Here is a 26,847-nt window from a genome sequence, read left to right as displayed (position 1 = left end):
TCTGTCTCTACATACAATTTCTTTTACATTCATCAAACAGTGCTGAAACTTGGGTGCGGCAGTGTTGAGTGCATAGTAGTTAAGACATATTAGTATAGTGCATTAAGGTATAAGACGGTAAGAACGTTAGTGCTTTTTTAAAGTTTCAGATATTGATTGAAGAAGTGTGTTTTTAGTCGACGGCGAAAGATTGGTCGGGTTTCGGCTGTCGTAACTGTGGTGGGAAGTTCGTTCCACCATTGTGGGGCAAGGACCGAGAATAGGCGGCTTCTCTTTGATGACCCTCCCGGAGCTTGAGGGTGTGTAGTTAGAGACCATTGACCGGAGGTAGGCACGATCCGTTCCCTTTGCTGCACGATATGCCAGGTTGAGGACCTTGAAGCGGATTTCTGTGGCGATAGGGAGCCAGTGCAGGTCCCTAAGAAGGGGGGTAACATGGGCTGACCTTGGTAGGTTGGAGATCAGACGGTGCGACTGTATTCTGGAATCTGGATGAGTTGAAGAGGCTTGGTGGCGGTGGATCGGTAGACCAGCGACCAGTGCATTGCAGTAGTCGAGGCGAGACATGACTGTTGATCGGACAATGAGTTGATTGGCTTCTTTTGTCAGGAAGGGGCGGATCCTTCTCACATTGCTCAGCAGGAATCTGCAGGTTCTAGTCGTTGCGGCGATGTGAGCGGAGAAGTGGTGACACTTGCAAGGTTATGGTTTGTTTCTCTCTCTCTCTATCTCTCTTGACCACCGAGTTTCCTTCCTGCTTGATTTGATTAATCACATCTAAGAAATAACCGTTTTTGTGAGACCCATGATTACTGTGTAATGAGTTGAAGGAGAAAGTGACAAATATATAAACGGCAACGGTTTTGTTTTGTGTGGCATTTTTAGTAACACTTCACTTGCATCCTGTACTACTACAATATACATGTTTCATAATAATACACAGAGCAACACATACAATGCTTCTAATGATTGTTAAACAACATTTAGTTCCAAACATGCATTGTGATTGGTTGAGAGACATTCTATGAGTGCTTACACTGCAGTATAGGAACTGGTACCTTACATTGCTTAGCAACGGGGGAAGTGATTGATGGATGAGGAGCAACCGAATGAAAGCTTTAGATATTGATTACCCATGTGTTTGAAAGGATTATGTAAAAAAGCTATGTTGGAATATAATGGTAGTGATATTATAATACATTGTGAAATGATTATGTAAAAGAAAATGCTATGTTGGAATATTATGGACTATGGTAGTGATATTATAATACATTGTGAATCTGCTAAGACTGTTCAGAGGGTGTTATTAGCTTCCACCCCCCCCCCCATGTTGTTACTATGATTACATTAAACTCATTACAGGGTAGTGATATGCTTATGATGATATAATATATCATGTAAAAACTGTATTTCTTTTAACTTTTTTAATACTGCTGAAAGGAATATTTATTTTTAATTAACTTAGAAATATACAGTGTGTGGGGCGCCCCAGTGGCGAACCATATAGCGCGCTCAGCCGCGACACGGCCGACCCGGGTTCGATTCCCGAACCCGTTGTTATTTGCCGAATGTCTTCCCCCCACTCTTGTCTCCCATTCCTCCTCTATCTCAATCTACTGGACTGCCCAGTAGAAATAAAGCAATAAAAACGCCAAAAAATAAAATAAAAAATCTTTAAAAGAAATATACAGTGTATATATATATTTTTACAATATGGATATATTGTTGACTATGGTACAGTAAGAATCCATACCTTTGCATGGATCCATGGCAGTATACCTTTACATTCAGTATAGATCCATTAGCCATAGATCCAGCAAAAAAGAAAAAAAAAACTCAATTAATTAGTTTGTTTAGATATAATCTCTATCAACCCAAAGCAACCATTGTTTTACACATGGCAACCAGTCCCCCTCGACGTGGAAGAGAAATGAACATTCCAGACATTCTGTGTGAAGCAGAACAACAGTGTTTGGATCAAAGCCTCGGTTCCTGCAGAACAGCAGTGTTATGAAGCCTCGGTTCCTGCAGAACAACAGTTTTTGGGATGAAGCCTCTGTTCCTGCAGAACAACAGTGTTTGGGGGGACGCCTCTGTTCCTGCAGAACAACAGTGTTTGGGACGACGCCTCTGTTCCTGCAGAACAACAGTGTTTGGGACGACGCCTCTGTTCCTGCAGAACAACAGTGTTTGGGACATCTTGGAATGAATGCTGGAATGTTCATGACTAGAATGAAACTATAGAATTCATAGAAAGTAGATTCCCGGCCCAATCTTCATTCCTGTGGTTTGGATGGATGGAGTGGTTTGGATGGAAACACCTTGATAATGTTGTTACTGCTACTGGTACCAATTACCTAATTTGATTTAGATTCACAAAGATTAGATTAATTGTCCAATCAATTTAAAACGTAAGCGTAAAACTATACAATTCTCTACAGAATGATTTGAAGAGCTGTACAAATATTTTTCTGTTCAAGAAAATATATAAAGAAAGAACATTTAGAAGTTGAGGGGTAATAGCTTTCCCTATGACTATTTTTATTTTATAATTTCTTTCTCATGTTATTGTAAGTATTGCTTGTTAAATATGTGTAATTGACAGACCATCTATTCTATTTCTATTGTTTATTTATGTTTTGAGTAAGGGGTAGGCTAAATAAGATTTTCTTCTCCCTGCTCCTTTTCACTCATGGAATGTGCAAATTGAGACGTGATTTGATTACGAAATTATGCTGTTGTGCTTTTGTGGAGCTGTGCATTGCCATGAACGGAACAAATCAAAATTTTATTTAATTAAATTAGGCCATGTCCACACGTATAGAGATTTTTAGAATTAGTTTTAGTTTTAGAAACTCACTGTCCACAACAACACAAAAAAGCATCAGATGGAATGACCCGAGTAAGCATGTGCAAGGATATCCAGTTAGCCGTTGTAAATGAATGGTTAAATGGTTCATTCACATTTCTATATATTATTTACTTAGTATTCATTTTATATGGTGCATGTGTACACATTTTAAATAAAGTGAACACAACGTATTCTCTATGTTTAGACATATGCCTTCGATTTAGAGTGGAGTAAATGATTTCCGTCTAAACAAACGGACGGAAAAAGATTTCTGTCTACTAGCTCTCCTGAACACACATATCTCAAGACCTTTCACTACACTGCGCATGCCTCTGTGTAGTATTTGAGTTGAGTTCTAACAGTGCAAGCCTGTGTATTAAACTGTCACTGTGGAAGATTAATTGAGCGCACGTGAAGTAATGTTAGCCAACTGTAAATATATATAAACTGGACTTTTTGAAGAAGTCTATATTATTCATCATGCAGTGACACACATGTGATGGGCGGCACACACAGGAACACACATGCAATTTTTGGGTCGTCGATGAAATTGAGTCTCTGCGCTTTACTCATCCCGTCGTCCTTCCCCCCAAGGGAGCAGATAGGGGCTGCGGCGTGGGGCCGCGCCCCGGGGAAACCTGGTCCCCAAGTGGGAATCGAACCCTGGACCTTATAGCTGTGAGGCAACAGTGTTAACAACTACACCACCGTGCCGCTAGGTGGTGTGAAGTAACGTTAGCCAACTGTAAACTGTGTGAAGTAACGTTAGCCAATTGTAAACTGTGTGAAGTAGGCAACACAGTGGAAAGCTGGTGAAATGTAAAAAATACTTGTAGAGCTTTTCAAACTAGTCAGACCTTTGCAGGCCAAAGTAATGAGAATCAACAGGCTGGCCACTATCAAAGGACTGGCTGGTCATGGATTAGGAAAGGACATACAATACTGCCCAAGAAAGACCCTGGGAATAACGTTATGAAGCAGAACGAGACCGATGGCTCCATGGATGTTTTGTGGGCTGTTTCAGACAAATTAACAAAATGGTATGCATGCTTTTTTTTGCCATTCTCTGAGTAGTGTTGATGATCAATAAGGATGATTTACGACGAGCATCACTGTAAACCCCCACAGCGAGTGGGCGTTTGTGCTGTGTGGTGAAATTAGTTTGGTCGATTATAAGTCCCATCGTTGTGGACATATAGTGTTTACTTGGCTCCATTGTTGTGTCAGAAGATGCAACAATATCAGTGCGCTGCTGCACATGGTGTTTGTTTTGGAAGCAAGAGTGTCTGCGTCTGTGCGTCATCATTTTCACAACATCTGTCTCCGCCTGGAGACTGTACTGTGGACATTAGTCTCAATCAGTTTTACAAGTGTTGCTACTAATGATGAGTAAATTACAGTCATCATCATGCAGGCGCGCTGTATTTTTGTAGTTGGCTAACATTATACATTAGCAAGTGTTGATGATGATGAGCAGCAGTGTTAACTCATGGATGATCGCTGTGTGTAGCCTATGTTGTACAGATGGCTTCTGGTAACGTTGGATAGATGTATATTGTCGTGTTGAGAGAGCGAGAGAGAGAGAGAGAGAATTTGAATGTGAATTGGGCAGATTGTGGCACGGCAGACCACTTGGAACCACGTTAAGTAAAAGAAGAAAAAAAACACGGCTATCCGGTTTTCATCTGGTTAATGACGGCGGATAGAAGGCTATAATCAAAACAACCATTATGAACATCCCTAGAGCTCTCCATGGTCCTGATAAACCTGCATAAAATACTAATGTTTTCAGAAATATCTGTATACTTGTGGACAGGGCCTTAGACTTGTTGGTGCCTCTCAGGGGGGCCAGCACCTTCCATTGTCGTAAATGTAATTTGGTGAACTGAGTTTCCATTGTCGTTCAGGAGAAACTCGGCGCAAGGCAAACTAGAGGGGACACCTGCAGGACGGCAGGCTCGCTAGAAACAACGTTCAGCCTAAATCTTAACATCCACTTTAGCCCTAGTTGTCGTCATGGGAACAAACATGTGGTGTGGTGCATGACACTCGGAAAGCTGGTGTGTTGCCATGGCAACATCATCATCTGCGTGAACATTCCGGTGGAGGTTTTGTGTTGGAACGTTTCCAAATGTCTCTCGCTCGCATGAAACGGCTACGAGAATATCATGGAAGAAACTAAAGAGCAACCGTCTTCTTTCAGTTAAAAACCTCACAGGAACAATGTTTCAGTACAACGACCGTCATCTGGTTATAATAATCGGATAAGCTGATGGTGAAGGTCCTGGTACTGAAACACAAATAAACACGTTTTAAATGGTAAATGGACTGCATTTATATAACCGCTTTTATCCAACGCGCTTTACAACTCATGCCTCACATTCACCCATTCACTCACACATCCACACACCGATGGCGGAGGTGACCATGCAAGGTGCCAACCTACCTACTCATCAGGAGCAGTTAGGGGGGTTAAGTGTTTCAAGTGGCTCGAGGACATCAAACTGGGAACCTTCAGATGACCAGACGACTGCTCTACTTCCTGAGCCACTGTCTAACCCTAACCTTCAGATGACCAGACGACCGCTCTACCTCCTGAGCCACTGTCTAACCCTAACCTTCAGATGACCAGACGACCACTCTACCTCCTGAGCCACTGTCTAACCCTAACCTTCAGATGACCAGACGACCACTCTACCTCCTGAGCCACTGTCTAACCCTAACCTTCAGATGACCAGACGACCACTCTACCTCTTGAGCCACTGTCTAACCCTAACCTTCAGATTACCAGGCGACTGCTTTACCGCCTGAGCCACTGTCACTGCCAGTGAAGAAGACGGGTCCGCAGTTGCTCTTTGTCCCTTGTGTTGTTTGCCCACTGTCTTCTCCTATGCACCTGTCCATCTACATGCAGGTGTCCATCTACACTCAGGCACTTTAGGCAGTCTGGCAGTGTGCAAAGGTTCTACTGTTTCATGACTGCATTATCATAATCCTAAAGCACTCATCTCATATTAACAGAAAAAGAAATACTGTTACATTTGCACTTGTGCTGTATAACGACAATACATTTGAATCTAATCTAATATGATGTGACGGCAAGTGACGTGTTATGATCAGATCAGACCTTTTCACAAGTCTTCTGTTGCTACTTTGTTGCTAGGGGCAACGGCTTTGGTCCCTGTTCATTTCCTGTCCGCGACTGTATTAACAAACATTGCAACAGGAAACTCAAAGGGGGTGCATCATTTAGAATGTTGTCAAGTTAAAGATCTAAACTGGTGATCAGACTGGAGTTCAAACAGTGAACATTTGGAAAGATAGATAGATAGATGTCAAGTCAAGTGTTCCTTTATTAATCCCTTTGGGGACATTCAGGATACGGGCATGGCTGCCTGTAACCATTGGTTGCCACTTTTGAAAGAAAATGCCTAATTTCGGTGAAGCTGTAGTAGATAAAACACTGGAAAAACACAATATTACTGTTCCACTGTGACTTGTTAACAAGATCCAGTAGTAAGACACGGATGTATAACATTTGTGTTGGTATATTTCTCAAATACGCGCAGGTGGCATTCCTGTCGCCGTGCATGGCGTTGTGAGTGGCGCGTGGGCTGTTTGTGTTTTCCTTCGGTCATGGCATGCTTTATCGGGGGGTGTGTCTTGGATGGGGATGTGGTAGGGATTGATGTATTGGGTGTTTGGGGGACTGGCTGTTCCGGGGGGGTTCACTTCACATGCCTTCGAGCAACATATTGTACTTATTTTATGCCTATTCTTATGTCTGCACGTTTACGTTGCACTACTTTTATTGTCTTTTATACCTATTCTTATGTCTGCAATCTATGCATTGTTTTTTATTCTGTCAATTGTGTGCTGATTTTATGCCTATGTTAATTTATACTTGCTGTGTGAAAAGTGCTATATAGATAGTTATTCATATTTATTATTATTATATTGTAAAAATGTATGCATTGAAATGTCTAAAGTCTCGACAACATTGAAAATGAGGGTGACCTCAATTGTCTTTTCAAGAATAAATAAAGGTTTGAATGAATGAAATATCAACACATAGATTAGCAACCACTGTTTTGCACATAGCAACCATTGTGTCTTCCAACATGGAGGAAAAATGAGCATTCTACATTCTGTGAAAAGACTCTTTCTTTTTCTTTCTTCCTTTCTACACATCTCTCTTTATCCGCTTCTCCCTGGAAACAACAACAAAAATCTGTGCTCCATCGCTTGTTTCTATGGCGACGCAGCATTGTGGAGAGGAGAGGAGAGTAGGATGGTGTCATAGCCTGCTCCACTCTTCCTCAGGAAAGGAAAACAAAATAGAAAGGGACAGAAGGATAGAAAAGTAGTAGAGGGAGAGCGAGATTACTGCAGGATGTTGTATCTATGGTACCCTACATGATGTTGTATCTATGGTACCCTACAGGATGTTGTATCTATGGTACCCTACAGGATGTTGTATCTATGGTACCCTACATGATGTTGTATCTATGGTACCCTACATGATGTTGTATCTATGGTACCCTACATGATGTTGTATCTATGGTACCCTACATGATGTTGTATCTATGGTACCCTACATGATGTTGTATCTATGGTACCCTACATGATGTTGTATCTATGGTACCCTACAGGATGTTGTATCTATGGTACCCTACATGATGTTGTATCTATGGTACCCTACATGATGTTGTATCTATGGTACCCTACAGGATGTTGTATCTATGGTACCCTACAGGATGTTGTATCTATGGTACCCTACATGATGTTGTATCTATGGTACCCTACAGGATGTTGTATCTATGGTACCCTACATGATGTTGTATCTATGGTACCCTACAGGATGTTGTATCTATGGTACCCTACAGGATGTTGTATCTATGGTATTGGTAACCTATAGTGGTTATCAGTATGTTTGTCCCTGGTCTCCTCTATTCACTCCTTGCTTTAATACTGTCTCCAAAACATCCTGTTTATCTCTTTTTTTTATAAATGTTTTAAATGTTTTTCTCTCTCTCTCCCTCTTTCTCTCCCTCTCTCTGCAAGCCGATTTTAATATTTACCCTGTTTATTTTTCATCTCTCCTCGTTATTCATGTGCATGCATGCGTGTGTGTGGCTGTGGCATGTGAGCGCGTACACCTGAGCCCACATGCAACCACAATGCAAGGTTAGTGAGGACCAACCAGCGCCAGACAAGATGCCTGACAGGGAAAATAACAGGAAGACAGGATTAATATTTACTGTGGATATTGTGTGTAATTAAAAGCCCCTGTATGTGAGATTTCACAACGCAGATTGTCTGTGTGATCTGGAGTGTGTGAGAGAGAGAGACAACTCATCTGTGCATCGGCCAAAGAGGGAGGAATAAATAAAGGCATGTTTGTTCTTTAGCAGAGGGAGGAGTGCAGAGGAACTGTATGTTTGTTCACACAGAGCGAGAGAGAGGGGGAGTAGAGAGAGGGTGAGGGACATAATTAGAGAGAGAGGGAGGGTGAGAGACATAATGAGAGAGATGGATGCAAATCAAGACAACAACCTCTGCTTGACTTGGTGATGGAGAGAGAGAGAGAGAACTGTTGAAGAACTGTTGCTGGTCTAGGTTCGTCTCTGCACAGACGGCCACAGCTGTGGCTACGATATAGCAATAATAATAATAAAACTTTATTTGTAATAACACACGCGGTCCATATCACGAAGGCGTGTTGCCCGTCCGAGCCGCTGCCAGGCCGCCGGCAGCGTGGGCCGGTCGCGGTGTGAGCCGGTTGAGCAGCCTGTTTATACTGAAACCAGAGCGAGAGAGCGATGGAGAGTGACGCGTCTTCGGAGGCCCACTTGGATTCTGCGCCAGTCCATTTCCCAGTAGCGATAATCCATTAAAACTTAATTTCCCATCAGTTACAACCACTGAGCTATAAAAATCCCCCCCCCCCCCCTCTGCACTGCATCGGCTACATTCACACTGCAGGCAAAAGCGGCCCAGAGATATTTTTTGCTCATGTGACTCCGATTCGTTTTTTTTAACATACAGCTTGTAGTACAGATGCAGTGCAACCTCAGTCTGAACATATTCATATCTGAATTCATGCGACTTTTACGTCACTCTAGATTGACTCCTTGCTGTGATAAGAGGGCCAGCAGAGGGAGGATGCGGGAACAGCCTGTTGTTGGGGGACGGGGGGATGTAGTTTCCTATACTGTAGAGAGGCAGACACATAATATCACACCATGTGACCAGAAACACAACAGCCAGTCATGCTGATGTAAATACAATATATTCTCTCTCTCTCTTTATCTCTTTCTTTGGGTGCCCCCCTCCCCACACACACACACACACACACACTCTTGCATACAAGAACACAGGTATCTATTAGGTATTAGGCGCAAAATAGGACACAAGCAAATATATATTTAGAAAAGACAACCCATTTAAACTTCATAGATAAATTGCACATGTGCTCTGAAACTTGTCTGCGTTGAAGACACTGGAGGTAATAAGTTTACATTTTATATACTTCTCACACTGGAGGTAATACGTTTCCATTTTAATTACTTCTAAGTTCTCACACTGGAGGTAATATGTTTTATTTACATTTACATTTAGTCATTTAGCTGACGCTTTTATCCATGACAAGTCATCAGGAAGGGCACAACTCTTTTTTTTCTTTTTTCTTTTTTACACTCTTTCTCTGATTTTTCTCTGTTTTCTCCCCGTCCCAATTTAGTCGTTGTGCCAATTCCCCCCCCCCCCCCTCTCCCCTACCTGGTTGTTGTGCGCATGTTCTCCTACTGGTCGGTACAAGGGAACCCTGAAGTATCCGCACGCTTCCTCCGACACGTGCGGCGACAGCCAGTGGCTCTCTTCTCACCTGGCAGCGAGCAATATATAATTTTTTATATTAATATCCTATTCACTGTCACAGAGCTGTATTTTGGCTGGAAAAGGCATATTGCGACTCAAAGTGCAGTACCGGCCAGATCCTGGTAGTGGCGCTGTCTCGAGAATGCAGTAACCCCTGTTGCAGACCTGGTGTCACACTGTTTACGCTCCGGGCGGACATTTCTGTTAGTCTGAAGCGAGGGCTTCACTCGATCGCATGGAATACTTCTTGGGATGCCGAATTCATTATGCAGTAAAGGATTATGGCATGGGCCAATGGACATATGATCTACCAGATGGAGATCAAATAATTGGACAATTCTTTTTGGAATCCAACCGGCCAAAGGTAAGAGCAATTTGTCGTCAATTTCAGCTTGATCGTGCAAGGATTTAATAGCCATCCCCCAGATCAGCCTATGTTGTGGTAATAACGAATGCCGTTATTGGCAATCAATTAATCAGAAACGACTTCCCCCGCCCCCCCATTTCATGCATTCATGATGGAACATAATTCCGATCATATGCATTTGGATTTTTAACTGTTGCATGTAGGGACGAAATGGCAATGGATTTAACGTTATTAGCTTAGCGCATTATAAATAGCCTTGCAGGAATGATCCCAGATCATTCCGATATAACACTCATATTCACCACGGTATAAAACGTGAACGTATTGATGAAAAAAATATTTCTTTTATGCATCTTGAATGGAAGGTTCTTACTGTCAATTGACATTGATATTGGATACATAGCTATAATATAAAATATAGATTTACCTCTACAAACAACGTGACGCACAGTGAAAAGTTGTAATGGATGTAATGTATTTTTTCAAAGATTGTATCAGTCTCAGGACATACAGTAGGCAGTAGGGAGGGAGAAAAAACATAAGGACTCTGTAGTTGGGGAGGAGAGGGAGAGAGAGGTTGGCTCTGGCGTGACGTTCGTGAAGTCTATTTGTGTAGATGTTCACTTAATCTCTCCCATCGTTAATAACGGCTCCTAAGTGATGAGACGGTGATGTCTGGAGGAAATACTGCTGGTCCGTCTGGCAGATGCGGCTCTTATTTTAGATGATCGTCTTTCACTCGTTGTTTCCCTTGAGACTCGGAGGGGCAACAGTGGCTCAGGAGGTAGAGTGGTCGTCTGGTAATCAGAAGGTTCCCTGTTCGATTCCGGCTCCTCCTGGCAGCGTGTCGGAAATGACCTTGAGAAAGACACTTAACCCCTGACTGCTCCCGATGAGCAGATTGGCACCTTGCATGGTCACCGCCGCCGTCGGTGTGTGAATGTGAAGCGCTTTTGATAAAAAGTGTTCTATATAAATGTAGTCCTTTTACCATTTGGATCGGAGATTAGCCATCAAGCTAACTGAGTGTAAGTTTGTGTGCATATGTGTCTGTGTGCCTGTGTTTTTCAGATACAGTGAAGATGTAGGATGGGAAAGAGACCTTCTAATGGTCATGATAATTAGGCTTGTTAAGTTACAGACAGGGCTTCTCCGCTACATTCACCCTCCTCTTCGGGAAATCCATCTGGGTCACGGCACGATTGTAACACCTGGATTCAAACCCGGGTCTCTCCAGTATGTGAGGAGGAGCATCTACCGGTCAGCCAAAGAGGATTCTTCCCTGGCCAAGGGAGATATTAGGCTTACTAGGCTTTAGGCCAAGGGAGATATTAGGCTTACTAGGCTTCAGGCCAAGGGAGATAGTAGGCTTACTAGGCTTCAGGCCAAGGGAGATATTAGGCTTACTAGGCTTTAGGCCAAGGGAGATATTAGGCTTACTAGGCTTCAGGCCAAGGGAGATATTAGGCTTACTAGGCTTTAGGCCAAGGGAAATATTAGGCTTACTAGGCTTCAGGCCAAGGGAGATATTAGGCTTACTAGGCTTCAGGTCAAGGGAGATATTAGGCTTCAGGCCAAGGTAGATATTAGGCTTAGCCTACTAGGCTTGGTCAAGGGAGATATTAGGCTTACTAGGCTTCAGGCCAAGTGAGATATTAGGCTTACTAGGCTTCAGGCAGGGCTAATCAGATTTATGTTCTGATGAAGGTCGGCCACACTGAGAAACTCATAATAAACATGAAAATGACATGGACCTCAGTGTAATAAACATGAAAATTACATGGATCTCTGTAATAAATATGAACATGACATGGACCTCAGTGTAATAAACATGAAAATTACATGGATCTCTGTAATAAATATGAACATGACATGGACCTCAGTGTAATAAATAAACAGCAGTCTCTTATATTGTCTTTGTGTAGCCGACCTCCAGCAGATAGCTGGCATCTGGATCTATTGAGTGGTGGTTGATGACAGACACAGAGTCAATCTAGCAGGAAACAGAAGTAGGCTGCGCACAAACTCGAGCCTCTCAAACAATAAAGGCACTGAAAAACAACAACTTTGAGCCGCAGTTAAATCACGATTCATGTTCATTTTGTCGATTTTATTTAAGCTCGGGGCAGGTTGACACGGTCTGCTGCTGCTTGTGTTTCCAGCTGACTGGCTGCAACAACACAGCTCACCGCTGGCAGACCAGCAGAGCTCTGTTTAAATACACTGTATGCACTGTAAATGTTATGAATGGTAGAGTAATCCATCCCTCTCTCTCTCTCCCCATCTCTCTTTGTATCTCCCCCCCCCGCTCTCTCTCTGTCTCTCCTCCCCCCTCTCTGTACCCCCCTCTCTCTCTGTCTCCCCCCCCCCCTCTCTCTCTCTGTTTCTCCCTCCCTCCAGCCGACAGGCTACATGGAGACATCGTTGTCCTACAGCGCCATAGAGGACCTACAGCTCCTGTCGTGGGACAACGCACCCAAATACTGTGTCCAGCTCAGCTTCCCCGGAGGCACCGTCTTGCTGCAGGTACCCCGCCCCCGCCCCTTAAACCCTGCCCTGAACCCTTGGGTTAACACACATCCAAAAACGTTTTGTCTAAACATGAATAAAACATTACACAGAGCCGGCGCACGGTGTACCTGCTGCTAGACACCTCGACATCGGTGGAAATGTCCAGGAAATGGTTCTGAAACTCTTGAAAGAGACGGCGCTTGTTGTACATGAAGCCAAACGTCAACCAAAGAGCAGCTCTGGTGCAGATCCTTTTGGCTGGATAACCATAACACGGGGCTAATGGTGAGCCGGGCTCTGCCTACCTTCTGTCTGCTGGCTGCAGGGCTACATGGATTATGCTTTGGATAGGGCTGGGCAATACATCCATAGAGTGTATATATATATATGGATATCGTCTTTAACTGCGATATTGTTGTATCATGGATTTTTTATTATATATGGAGAATTGTGATACACAATTTTGCAGTCTCAATTACATTTCTCACAAAGTTATTTCTAAAATGTCTGAGAATGTCGGGGGACAATTACAGTATCAATTGATTGTATCACACTTCCCATTACCACACATGACCACTATGATAAACCATCGGTTGGATTATCTGGATTGGATTGTCTGACATGTGATTTTTCATACAGTACTATCTAAGCAGATGTTGTGATTTATGTTGTTAAAAAAGGGCATCTGGATGTTGTGATATACATTTATTTTGGATAACAATTCCACGGTTAGAGAGGCTGGCTTGTGACCGAAAGCTTGCCTGTACGATTCCCAACAAGGGGAAATGTGATTGGAATGCCCTTGCGCAAGGCACTCCAAACTGCTCTGGTAGAGCTGCTCAGTGGTCAACAACAGTGTCAGACTGTGGTTGTACTGGGTAGCTCCTCCTAGTGGTCAACAGTGTCAGACTGTGGTTGTACTGGGCAGCTCCTAGTGGTCAACGGTGTCAGACTGTGCTTGTACTGGGCAGCTCCTAGTGGTCAACAGTGTCAGACTGTGGTTGTACTGGGCAGCTCCTAGTGGTCAACGGTGTCAGACTGTGGTTGTACTGGGCAGCTCCTAGTGGTCAACGGTGTCAGACTGTGGTTGTACTGGGCAGCTCCTAGTGGTCAACGGTGTACTGGGCAGCTCCTAGTGGTCAACGGTGTCAGACTGTGGTTGTACTGGGCAGCTCCTAGTGGTCAACGGTGTCAGACTGTGGTTGTACTGGGCAGCTCCTAGTGGTCAACGGTGTCAGACTGTGGTTGTACTGGGCAGCTCCTAGTGGTCAACGGTGTCAGACTGTGGTTGTACTGGGCAGCTCCTAGTGGTCAACGGTGTCAGACTGTGGTTGTACTGGGAAGCTCCAGTGTGAGTGTGTCGCAGGGTGTTGCTGAACATATGCTCAGCATATAAAGATCAAATACATCTATCACACGCAGGAAATAGTTAGTATAATCATGGCCATAAAATTCTGTTTAATATTTATTTAACGCCAGTATTTACCGGAGGTTACTTTTGTTATTCGCGGTGGTGCAGAATCAGATCTGAGATACACGCTTTTGGTAAAAAGACGCAGGAACTGCCTTTTTTAATGTTACAGTGTCAGTCTGGGGGAATCTATTTGCGGTGCGCCTGTCTGGTATTGTGGTGGGGGCCTCTGTGTGCGGGAAACACTGTGACGTATTGTCACCCACATCACCATACTTCACATTCTTACTTACTTTCTAAAATGGCACCACTGCATGGGAAGTCTAGTAACGAGACACTTTTCAGATTGAGCTGTATACTTCACAGTTTCATCAATGTCATGCTGGGGAAGCGACTTCTTAAAGGAACACGCCAACATTATTGGAAATGTGCTTACCGTCTTCTCCAGAGTCGGACAAGAAGATGGATACCAATTTCCTCTGCTAGCCTAGCTTAGCACAAATTAATGGAAGTAGATAGGGGGTGGCTAGCCTAGGCGAGTAGGCGTTGACCAAAAATACCTCTCCGGCTGAGCTATCCGCTTCCATCCATTTGTGCTAAGCTAGGCTAGCTTGCAGACACATAGATTTCTACTGAACGCACAGAGAGGAAATTGGTATCTTATATTCCTGTCTGACTCTGGAGAAGGCCGTAAGTGCATTTCCCATAATGCTGGCGTGTTCCTTTTCAAAAACCCTACCAGGGTACTTTAATTACACACCGCCCGAGCCTTGCATAACCTCAGAGCTATTATGCTTCGTATGTATCGCTTGTAATTTACCGGCAACAGTCATTCAGACGGGTTAGTAAGAAGAAAGCAGTGCAAACACAACGTGGGGGGAAATAACACAACAGTATCATTTATACTCTGTTCACTCCCTGCGCTTTGTGTTTGAGACAAAGGGAACCTTTCACACAATAAGGCCATCAGTAAAGACGGAGACAACCATCCCCTTTCTGTCTCCTCTGTGGACTGTAGTATTTATTAGGACTATTGACTCGGCTCGCTGAGGCAGGAAGTATTGTTTACAGGCCCGTGGGTCTCTGTAGCCACTCACTCTGCCGGAGGTCACGTGTGTTGCGCTCCTGATTCTCTATGCGACTGTGTGTCCGTGTGTGTCTGTGTGTGTCCGTGTGTGTGTGTGTGTGTGCGCACGCACCTAAGAGTTGGTTTTGTTTGTGCTGTAATCTGTGGCTGTAACGGGTTGAGAGTCGGCGTGGCAGGTGCTATTCTTTTTGTATCCTTAAATGTAGGGATGCCCCGATCGATCGGCCAGCGATCGGTATCGGCCGATATTCAGTATAAATATGAGATCGGTGAATTCCGATAATGCTTTATTTTCGCCGATCGTGAAAACCGATCGAAAAACATGATCCAATTCTTAGCAGACTACTAAGTACAGACTGCTAAGTACAGTACTGTTTAAACTAAATGACCCAGTCAACTATTCACTTTTAGTTTAATACATGAGGCATTGTCTAACGGTATCTAGCCGGCTAGCTACTGATAGCTCCTGATATCAACAAATGCTCCAGCAATAGTCGAGTGCATGATACCTCCGTTAGCTAGGTAGCTCACGTTAGCTCACATTAGCTCACTGTTTATATGAAATGTCCCAGTAAACTAAATAGTTCACTGAGGCGTTGTCTTAACGTTATCTAGCCGGCTAGCTACTGATAGCTCCTGATATCAACAAATGCTCCAGCAATAGTCTAGTAGTGCATGATACCTCCGTTAGCTAGGTAGCTCACGTTAGCTCACTGTTTATATAAAAGAAGCAGTGAAGCCAGACCAGCACTCTCAGGTTCAAAATTTAATGGCAGCCTGAAACAAACATGTTTCGGAAATATGTATTCCTTCTTCAGTGTTATAGCTTGCTCACTGTTTATATGAAATGTCCCAGTAAACTAAATAGTTCACTGAATCGTTGTCTTAACGTCATCTAGCCGGCTAGCAGTAGCTACAGATAGCTCCTGATATCAATGTCTTATAACATTGATTCGATGCGTATTCGAGCCCCTGGCTTGCATCGCAGTCACGAAAGGGGCTAGCTGAGGGCATGCTGAATGTGATTTGACCAAAGCAGAGTATACTATACACACAGACAGTGGAGCTGTTTGCAGATAGCGAGCATTTTTACTTGTTGCGTGGTGGCGATGTCTCGCAGATAATACAACTACAAGTATAATTATATAATATATATATTTTATAATTTTTTTTAAATATATTAAAAAAATGATTAAAAAAATTATAAAGCCAAAAACTATCGGTATCGGCCGATATGGCTCATAGACGATCGGTGATCGGTATCGGTGGCAAAAAACGTGATCGGGGCATCCCTACTTAAATGTCCTTAAACTGCAGTGAACCTTCTGGTATAGTTTGCTATTCGACATGAAACATTTAATGTGTGTTTTGCTTTTGTCTACAGGCTGCCAACAGCTACCTTAGGGACCAGTGGTTTCATTCCCTGCAGTGGAAGGTAGGGTTTCCGCCCGTCTTCAACTATTCATTGATTAGTGTCATCAGCCTTATTAAAGGAACCCTAAGCGTCCCTGTGAGGCCAATTCACACCCCCCCCCCCCCCCCCCCACACACACACACACACAAAGTGCCTTTTTTACTGCAGTGGCTTCATATTACTAATGTATTTTTATACTGTTTTTTTTTTGCCTTTATTTAACCAGGCAGGTCAATTAAAGAACAAATTCTTATTTACAATGACAGCCTGGCGAGAGGACAAAGGGACCTCTCGAAGGGTAACGGGGAAAAGGGGACACATTTCTTTTTATTAATAAATAAAATAAACCAAAAAGAACAAACCAGATAGGACGAGGTAATAATTAATCCATTTCTATCTATTTGTCCAAGTCTTTTGCATCTCGTTCCAACTGCTGAGAGCAACAAATTGGAAGGAGGATAGTTATGCTGTGTGTACATATTCCATATTGAAATGTATACAAATCTGGTAAAGCACAGGTAAAAACATAAGTAAATCAAAACATGGCAGTAAATAATGTAAATCTACTTATATAATTCTCAATATTATGAATATTTTATTATAAATTATTAAAATTAAATAAACAGACGAGATGAGTAAGGTAATGATATCTGATGGCAGAAACGACGAGTCTCTTATAAAACTCAGGCAGAAACTATGTGTTTCTTATAAAACTATGACCACTAGGTATGCATGCATAACTGCTGATATGTGTTTCTTACTATTCTTTTCTGTATTGCATCTGTTATCTTATTTTGTCCCTCTCAAAGCTTAGAAGCTATTGCAGGTTTTTGCACAGTAATCATGTTAAAATGACTGTTTTTTAGTTTTAGTTTTTGTTGTTTTTTTAGTTCAGTGTTTTCTCTCAGATGGTGATGAAAGAATTAGTTTGACAATTCAGCCTCATTAGTCAACCAAACATTCAAACATAGCTGGGTTTAGGATAGAATGGTTTACATTTAAAAACAAGAAAATTGAAATGTAACCCAAAACTCTGAGTCACTTCTAAATACTTTCCATGAACATTACTACTTTTACTACTACTACTACTACTACTACTACTACTACTACTACTACTACTACTAGACTACTACTACTACTACTACTAGACTACTACTACTACTGTTATTACTACTACCAGACTACTACTACTACTACTACTACTACTACTACTACTAGACTACTACTACTGTTATTACTACTACTACTACTACTACTACTACTACTACTACTACTACTACTACTACTACTACTACTACTAGACTACTACTACTGTTATTACTACTACTACTACTACTACTACTACTACTACTACTACTACTACTACTACTACTACTACTACTACATCAACTACATCACATGCTTATTCCACATAACTTAATTGTCTTTAATTAATACATAGGAACCGGTCGATCGGATAGTGGTCAATCTTGGGGATTTAATGACCCCAGACAACGCAGGTTGTATGGTAGTACAGGTGAAATATGATAACATGATAACAATGTTTGCTGTGTTGTATCTCCTTGTAGAAAAAGATCTATAAGTATCGTAAGGTCTTGAACAACCCGAGTCGCTGGGAGGTGGTTCTGAAGGAGATCAGAGCTCTGGTTGACATGGCCCTGACCTCCCCTCTCCAGGACGAGTCCATCCACCAGGCCCCACTGCACATCATCTCCACCCTGCTGGCCGAGGTACACACACGCACGCGCATACACACGCATACACACGCACGCACGCACGTCAAGCATACACACACACACACACACACACACACACACACACACACACACACGTCAAGCATACACACTCTTTTGTAGTTGTCAAGCATACACACTCTTTTGTAGTTGTCAAGCATACACACACTTGGTTGGCCTCTTACAAGCATATTGTTATCAGTTTATTGTGACCCATAGCGTATCATCCTTCTTGTTGAAACTACCACTTGCTATCAGCCCTGCTTGCTTGTGGTGATGGACAATAACGTTTTGTATGTTAAATCTTCTCCCTCCTGTTTTCATTTTGTCTCTTAACCCCCCCCCCCCTCTTCTTTTGTGCCAGAACACGAACCTCAGCCCTCAGGACCATGAGAACATCATTGTGGTGAGTTGATATTTGATATTTGCCATGTGGACCATACCATTCTTTCTGACGTGTGGGTTCAACTTCCAAGTCATCAGGGCTACCTTCTTTTTTCATAAGCTTTTTACCGTTCCTGAGAGAATGTGCTCGCTGTTTTCTGCCGAAGATGGTCACCACATGCAGTGTGACTAAAATGTCATGCTGACATCTTATGTGTGACTTGTTTTGCCGTTGTGATTATAGTATCTAAGGAAGAATTCCTCCTCTCCCTTTTTAGACACCGTATTAAGGCACAACAGAGCCACTTTTTAGGGGGAGAAAGTTAAACTTTTCAGGAAAATCAACGCAGATATTAGCCTGGCATTTTAGCCCGATGTGGTGACTTTTCATGGGTTCATGTGGCGTTTAAGACACATTTCCAGATAGAATGGAAGCCTATGGTAGTGGTGAATCAGCAGAAAGTGATTTTAATAAATACAGTAATGATAAAAAGCCCACATGTCGGAAAGACTGGTATGATCTTTTTTAGATGGGTGCCGTTTTCCAATCCCACTTTTTTCAAGACTGCATGTTTAGGTGTATAGGTGCATAGGTGCAAAATAATTCACACTTAACGTGTGTGAATTCTCAAAGTGGGTGTGAGTTCCCTTTAAGGACATCTTGTGTAAAATAACACATCTTTTCGAAGAATGGCGTGTGGCGTTTGCGGAGGTCGTTTCCTAGTGAGCTGCAAGGGTGCAGCTGGCAGCCTAGACTAGACTTTTGGCCTATACAGCCGGCTCAAGGCCACTGTAAATACAAGATAGGTTTGGGAAAATAGCTGTATTGATCTGTGTGTGTATGTGTGTGTGTTTGTGTGTATAGGCCATTGCTCCTCTTTTGGAAAACAACCACCCACCACCAGACCTGTGTGAGTTCTTCTGCAAGGTGAGACTGCTGTTGTGACCCCTGCATATAATATAGTATAATATAGTATAATTTGGTATAGTATAGTTATATAGTTAGTTACTGTAGTAACTTGAATTGTTCCTGTGGGGGAATCTGAGCTCCAATGTACCACAGTTTGAGGCGTCATAGTACATATTATGTACAAGAAAAATGAAGAAAGAAAAATCGAGGATGCAGCCGTCGCTAATTACGCACTAAAGCTATAGAACCACCTTGCCTATGGAAATTATGGAGTTTAGCTCACTCAATATTTTCAAAAGTAAGCTAAAAACATTTAATGCATTGATTCTGCCACTTTGCACTTATTACACCCACACTGTGATTATTGTATTGTATCTATTTTATGATTTAGTGCATTTTATGTCTATCTTTATATCTATTCTTACTTTCGTGAAGCACTTTGGGCTGCAATTCTTGTATAAAAGGTGCTATACAAATAAAGATTATTATTATTATTATTAATAACCATAATAATAACAAAATATATATAGACTATAACAATGTAGTACAGTATAGTGGAGGACTGATGTCTGGTTGTCTTCCAGCACTGTCGAGAGAGGCCGCGGTCGATGGTTGTGATTGAAGTGTTCACTCCTGTGGTCCAGAGGATCCTCAAACACAACATGGTGAGATGGACGACACGGTCTCTCTCCTCCCCTGCTGCTTGTCTCCCTCTCTCGGATCACTTTGTTTCTCTCTCTCCACCTCCCGTCTCTCTACTTTTCTGCACCCCTCTCTCGGAGTCCCGCTCACTACTTCCTGTCTCCGTGCTGCTGCACAGACGTCTGTTGTCTGGGTATCTGTTCACAGAGTCGTCTTCCAGATCCTGTTAGAACCATGACTGTGGGACAAGGTCACATGGTCGTCCCTGTGCCTCCGGCTTGTGTTTTTGTTTTACGTGGACCCCAGGAAGAATATCTGTTGCCTAGGTGACAGCTAATGGGGATCCAAATAAACAATAAACCTATGACTTTGAGCTATGGATCATTCTGTATTGAAGGAAACAGGTCAACAGTGGAAACTCAACCGAGGAACTGCACAACACCACATGGTTACACTAGCATAGGAGGACCCATTTCAAGCTAAAACACAGCCCAAACAGCGTGTGCCTTGCAGTAAAAAGGACCGTTCTCTCCCAAATCATGATATTTACTCAAAGTATCACATTATTGTACAGAAGAAGTTCATTATTTAGGAACAATCATAAAAAAAAATACCAATGTCGATTTTCAATTTGTGTTTCTGAGGTGTAAGCGTCATCCGCAAACGAGTACCAACCCACTCATCGTGGTCAGGCTTGGCAATGAATGGGGTTTTCCCCGGTGCATTCCAGGGGCATTATGGCTAATGCTATTGCTAGGTACTGTGCTTAAGTTAGGCACAGAGACTCTATCGCATCGGCGACTGAGAAAAAGACAATGCGTGTGTGTATCCTGTGTGTGCCGCTCCAATTGCATGTCCAGTTCGTTGCATGCCGATTAAAGACCCCCTAAAGAGGTCCTGCATTATTATAAAAGTTAATAGGGCACCCAACTAATCAGAATTGTTTTTGAAATATTGATTGAAGGCCCAACCAATTGGTTGTAGGGAGGTTAGCCAGCCAATCAGATGGCCCCTCCAAATGTCAATCACCATCTCAAACGTAATTTCGGCAAAATGTGGCAATGGCTGCGGCCCTCTGCTGTGTAGATCTAAAATGGAAGTGCCCCCCAAATAATCATTTTGCCCATGGCCCCCCAAAGTCTATGACTATGGCCCCCCTGTGCTAAAGGTTTTCTTTCCAGGTTCTTTGTCTGTCCATGATGCTGCACCTCTTACTGCTTTCCCATCTCCTCCTCATCCCCTCTTTTTGCTCTTAGCAATAACATAATAACGATACATAATTTTTATATATCCCTTTCACTACCACACTATATACGGTTAACCTTCTGTAGTGTGGTTGTGAAAGGGTTAACCTTCTGTATTGTCGCAGTGAAAGGGTTAACCATTTGGTAGTGTGGTAGTGAAAGGGATACAGAGCTTTTCGTGATACTCAAAAATAATTGAATGAGAAAAGATTACCAAGCATTGATAAAATGAACAATATAAACCGGTTTATCTCTTATACTGTATGTTATACTGAGTCTTTCTGTATCTCCCCCCCCCCCCCCCCCCCCGTCAGGACTTTGGAAAGTGCCCTCGACTGCGTCTCTTCACTCAGGAGTACATCCTGGCTCTCAATGAGCTCAACGCTGGGATGGAAGTTGTTAAGAAGTTCATCCACAGGTGAGAGACGGGACTTTAATAGGGAATGATGCTAACTTCCCAGTCAACTACCCACAGGACTCGGTGCCTAGTGTAATTATTCAGCTGCCAAAGTCCTTTTTAGATTAGGAAATACTAAATTAAGACAGGTTTGTCTCCAGCCAGAGTGGCTATTTGTATTTTTGGCTAGTAAACATTTGAGGCAGACATCCAAAATAGGTAAATCTAGTCTGGAATCTGGGTGTAAAAATATCTTCGTACTCGTATCATCTGTTAGAACAAGATGCTATGGTTCTTGAGCTATAGATTAAATGGGCAACAATATAGACACATGATATGAAATTATTTCCATAATGTTTAGAGTAACTAGACCCAAAATAACAAACGCAGAATCGTATGTTCCGTTCGTTTGTCGTTTGTCTAGCCTATAAGCCACAGGCCTCCAATTGTCGGAAGGTTTAAAATGTCCTCTGTTTCTATGTATCGCTCTGAAGAAGACACGGTTGTGTTGTGTTCGATGACTATAGTCAGTCCTCGTCTGGACTGGTTCAGTGCGTGAACTCTCTCAAGGCGGAATAGTCTGTGTAACCACGGTGACGCTTGGACCCATGTAGTGAACGTGTCCTCGCATGTCTTTTGCAGCATGCACGGTCCAACGGGACAGTGTCCTCACCCGCGTGTCCTGCCCAACCTTGTGGCGGTGTGTCTCGCTGCCATCTACTCCTGCTACGAGGAGTTCATCAACAGGTCAGTGATGTGAGACAGATCGTCTGTGTTGTGATTGGATGATTAACCCTTTCTCTGCCACGCTTATATCCATCCTTGTAGCCAGTCTGCCAGCTCTATTTGTCTATGGAGATGTTCACCTACTTTGCAGGGCTATAACTTTTTAAATTGTATTGCTAAATTGACATTACTATGGCCCATTCAACATCGATTATCTATCGTTCAGGATGTAGGAACGTTTTACTTTTTCATTCACACATTCATACAAAAATACGGTCTAGAGTATAAATATGTTTTTATCGTTTTCTGCAGTATTTCATAGAACGTGAGTTATAGCCATAAATGCATATATTAGATCATCAAATGCAATTTGATACCGATTAACGCCAGATAAAAAATTTCAACTGTACAAGGTCCCAGACGTTATGACTCATCATGCGCGGTTGACCGGAGGGGGGGGGGGGGGGGGGGGGGGTCGTTTATAAGTCCGTGGCCGACGTTAAATCATTCATGTAGTATGGGTGATATATAGATCAGAGCAGTTTGTATCGAAAATGGTAAACAAACAGGCTGAAACTCACCCCAGTCTCCTCGTAGCGCGTGGAGCAAAAAGATTGCTATTATGGGATGTTGATCTATGCAATGCATTTCCAGGTTGTATAATACTATATACGTCCAAATAATGTTGTTTATTGAGTTATGGCAACGGATCGCTATCCAGTGTGTCAAGATGGAGTCCGGACAGAATAGGGAGACACACCGGCGTCACAATTATCGACATCCGGTTGCAACTCGCCGGTCGGCCACCAGGTGGCGGTATTGAAGCGTTGGAGAGTTGAGCGGAGATCTACAGCACCAGTCAAAGGATCCGTGGGTGAAATATGAATACCATGACAGAAATTTGAAATATTGATCTCAAAGACGCTGTAAAACGTCATTGGCAGATTACGCATGGCGAGGAATGACGTGGTAACACGTCATTGGCGAGAAAAGGGTTAAGAGAAAGGGCGGGGTTTGAGATATTTTCTATCTTTACGCTCGACTCACTTTTCCAGTCCTTCCAGTCGTTATACAGTATTTATCCATGTATCCTTTCAGTCATATCTGGAGATCTGGTTATGGATGGTACAATAGGGGATCTATCCAATCAGCGAGCTCACAGCTTGCTTTTCACCCTAGTCAAGTCCACTTTGTTTGTATAGCGCTTTAAACAACGAGACAAACCGCTTTGATCCGGTTCAATCCAAACTCTTCATCTCAGATCACCCACAGTTCATCCATCAGTTCATCCACACGGTTCATCCATACAGTTCATCCATACAGTTCATCCATACAGTTTTGCATGTTTTCAATCACACCTGGACAACTAGTTTTGGCTGGACGGTGGAATTTTAGTATTGTGGTATTTCTGTTATAACGGAAACATAGCACAGCTAAACCCAGGCTGGTGGAGACGAGGCAAAATAACTCCATAGCTCTAAATGGTCAGTCACCGCTGTGATGCCATCATTAGGAGTGTTCAGATGTTAAAGATTCTATCTCAGTCATACCCGAAAGGGTTCAACCATATTGAGACTGTTGTCACTTGGAGACAGACTGACAGGCTGGTGGTCCACATGAGAAATTACAATTCTGAGAAATGAACATCCTAACAATGACATCCTCCTAGAATTCTAACACCGCTTACTATGAATGTATGTCCAAGTGTTGCCTGAAAACCTATGCAATAATAATAACAAACTTTATTTGTTTAGAATAAAGAATTGCAGCCCAAAGTTCTTAGTAAAAAGTAAAGCAGTAAAAATAGACATAAAAGCAATGCAGAGAGTAAGAAAAGGGTAAATGCAATGTAGGTAATAACGATACAGAATATTATTACACCTGTGGGCTAGATTAGCCGCTTGTTCACACTCCTCTTCAGACCTGAATGCATGTTACGTAAAGCTTGGCCACACTACTGTGTTTGGACCAGGCTCCTCTTACTCCTGTGTGTTACTGCATTACTGTATTACTAGCAGAGCAACAGGATAGCTTACAGTTTCAGAAAAACCCACAAAGCACGTTTCACTACATACAGGAAGAGAATGTTATCCACAGAGTCAGACTCTTAACGTAAAACGGATGATCTATTATGTAAGAGGGGTACCTCAAAAGAGATGTATCCAGTTCCACACCCGTGATTTGTTAGCTTGACCTTGCGGTTACCCTTTTTTTTTATTTATTATTATTATTTTTTTTTAATGCTACCTTTGAAGGGCCCGGTCTGGAATAAATAATTTTTTTTGTTGATAGCCTATAAATAATATTATGGGCATGTCTTAAAGAATGACTTGGCGTTTCAGAAAAACCCACAAGAATGTTTCACTGGGTACATGGAGAGAATGTCATCCACAGACTCGAGATGACTTCTTTACTTTAGGAGACAGGGTTTCTAAACATAGTTGTTGGTTTTCACGGTGGCTAGCTTGTCCACGTCATTTCTTTTACTTACCCTTTAAGACAGACACTGTTTAAGAGTCCAGAGGTTTTTATTATCATTTATTTCGTGTGGTTTCTATAAACACGTGCATGTGTTCACGGAATGACTTGCGCATTTCAGAAAAGCCTACAAACGTGAAACATGTGGAGAGAGTTTCATCTATATGGTCAGACTTTTATTCTAAGATAGGTATTGGGTGGGTTTTCCAGGGGGTTAGTTTGCCTATGTCATTTGTTTTAGGTACCCTTTAAAACAAAATTGCTGTACACACTGAGATACACATCTGCCCAATGCAGATTTGTTGAAATATATAAAAAATAATAAGAAAAAGTATATATATATATATATATATATATATATATATATAAAAAAATTTGTTTTGTCCTATTCAGGCCTATTTATATATAATGTTTTGTTTTATATACTGTTTTGTTATAATATATGATAATAATTATATATATATTTTTTATTATATATTATAGTTGATTTATACATTTGTATGTAAATTCACATGCAAGAGTTTGACTTAGATTAAATAAGCAATTTCTACTGCTATCATTAACACTACCAGTCTAAGTCGAAACAAGTAACAAGACAAAACACATGGTCAGGGCTCACCAGGCACGTATCATGTAATCGCATCGTCCCAGGTTCAAGTCCCGCCTGCCTGGTGCCCATCTCTCTGCCACACGTTTCCTGTCATTTGCTACTGTGCTGTCCAAAAAAAGCATAAACACTCCCTAGAAATCCATCTGAAACTAATGTTTAGCCGTGGCACACTGTCAGTATTTTGTATCAAAGAGGTCTACCCACCAGTTCTGGATGTAAAACTATTTGTCTGTGGTCTGTTTTCACAGACCATGTTGTTGTGACTCTTCATGCATTCATGAATCACTCGCAGGATTATCTTAGAGACACATCTCTTGGTGGACACACGTCATGACTTAATTTTTTTTTAAAGTACATTCAAAAGCTTATTTCATATTGACATAAGACTATTTGTCTCGTGTCTGCTTTGAACTGGAGGCCTTGTTTTTGACTGTAGCCGTGTCCCACCGGTTAGTGTTCCCTGTTGTCGTCATCCTCTCAGCCGGCGGGCACCACCCTCCTGGGAGGAGAAGCCGTTGGCTACTTTTTTCCGATACTGTACATTTGTTCACCTGGGAGCAATTGCTGAGATACCTATCTCTCCTGGCTTTACCCTCCCTCGCATCCCTCTCTCTCTATCTCTCTCTCTGTCCCCTCTCTCTCCTCCCCTCTCTTTCCATTCTTCTCTTTGTTACTAATTGGTGCCCGTTCTCGTTCCTTCATCACAACGTCCAGACTGTGGAATGCACTGCAGTCCACTTATTGTCCAAACTATTCTGAATGTGTATTGACGTTACTGCAGTGTGTTGATACTGGGCGGCCTTTGATTGCCTCAGTGTTTTCATTTGTGACCGGGGGGATCACTTAGCCAATCTAGGTCTGTCTGTCTCTCTCTCTCTCTCTCTCTCTCTCTCTCTCTCTCTCTCTCTCTCTCTCTCTCTCTCTCTCTCGCTCTCTCGCTCTCTCGCTCTCTCGCTCTCTCGCTCTCTCTCTCTCTCTCTCTCTCTCTCTCTCTCTCTCTCTCTCTCTTTTTTGTTGATGTGTTACGGCAGACTACTTTAATTTAATTGTGTGTTTGTGTAACGGCGTCATACTCATCTGCTGAAATACGTTTACACACCTTAAAAGCACAATAAAAATTCTCCTTCTATCGCTCTCCCTCCCTGTCTCTCTGTCTCTCCCTCCCTGTCTCTCTGTCTCTCTCTCCCTGTCTCTCTCCCTGTC

At 42.5% G+C, this 26,847-nt stretch overlaps 1 protein-coding gene across 1 annotated transcript in view; it reads left to right on the top strand.

Moving 5' to 3' along the window:
- cmip (c-Maf inducing protein) overlaps positions 1-26,847 on the top strand; it is a 99,451-nt gene that overhangs the window by 38,115 nt on the left and 34,489 nt on the right. The window contains exons 2-9 of the mRNA XM_084334585.1: positions 12,498-12,623; positions 16,491-16,541; positions 18,089-18,250; positions 18,618-18,659; positions 19,503-19,565; positions 20,132-20,212; positions 21,748-21,851; positions 22,473-22,577. Of these exons, the coding sequence (XP_084190711.1) occupies positions 12,498-12,623; positions 16,491-16,541; positions 18,089-18,250; positions 18,618-18,659; positions 19,503-19,565; positions 20,132-20,212; positions 21,748-21,851; positions 22,473-22,577 (734 nt within the window). The remainder of the gene's footprint in view (positions 1-12,497; positions 12,624-16,490; positions 16,542-18,088; positions 18,251-18,617; positions 18,660-19,502; positions 19,566-20,131; positions 20,213-21,747; positions 21,852-22,472; positions 22,578-26,847) is intronic.

This window comes from Notolepis coatsorum, assembly GCF_963971535.1.
Source record: "Notolepis coatsorum genome assembly, chromosome: 18".
NCBI classification, from domain to species: Eukaryota; Metazoa; Chordata; class Actinopteri; order Aulopiformes; family Paralepididae; genus Notolepis; species Notolepis coatsorum.
The sequence above is the reverse complement of the archived record's forward strand: the minus strand, read 5'-3'. Positions and strand labels throughout refer to the sequence as shown.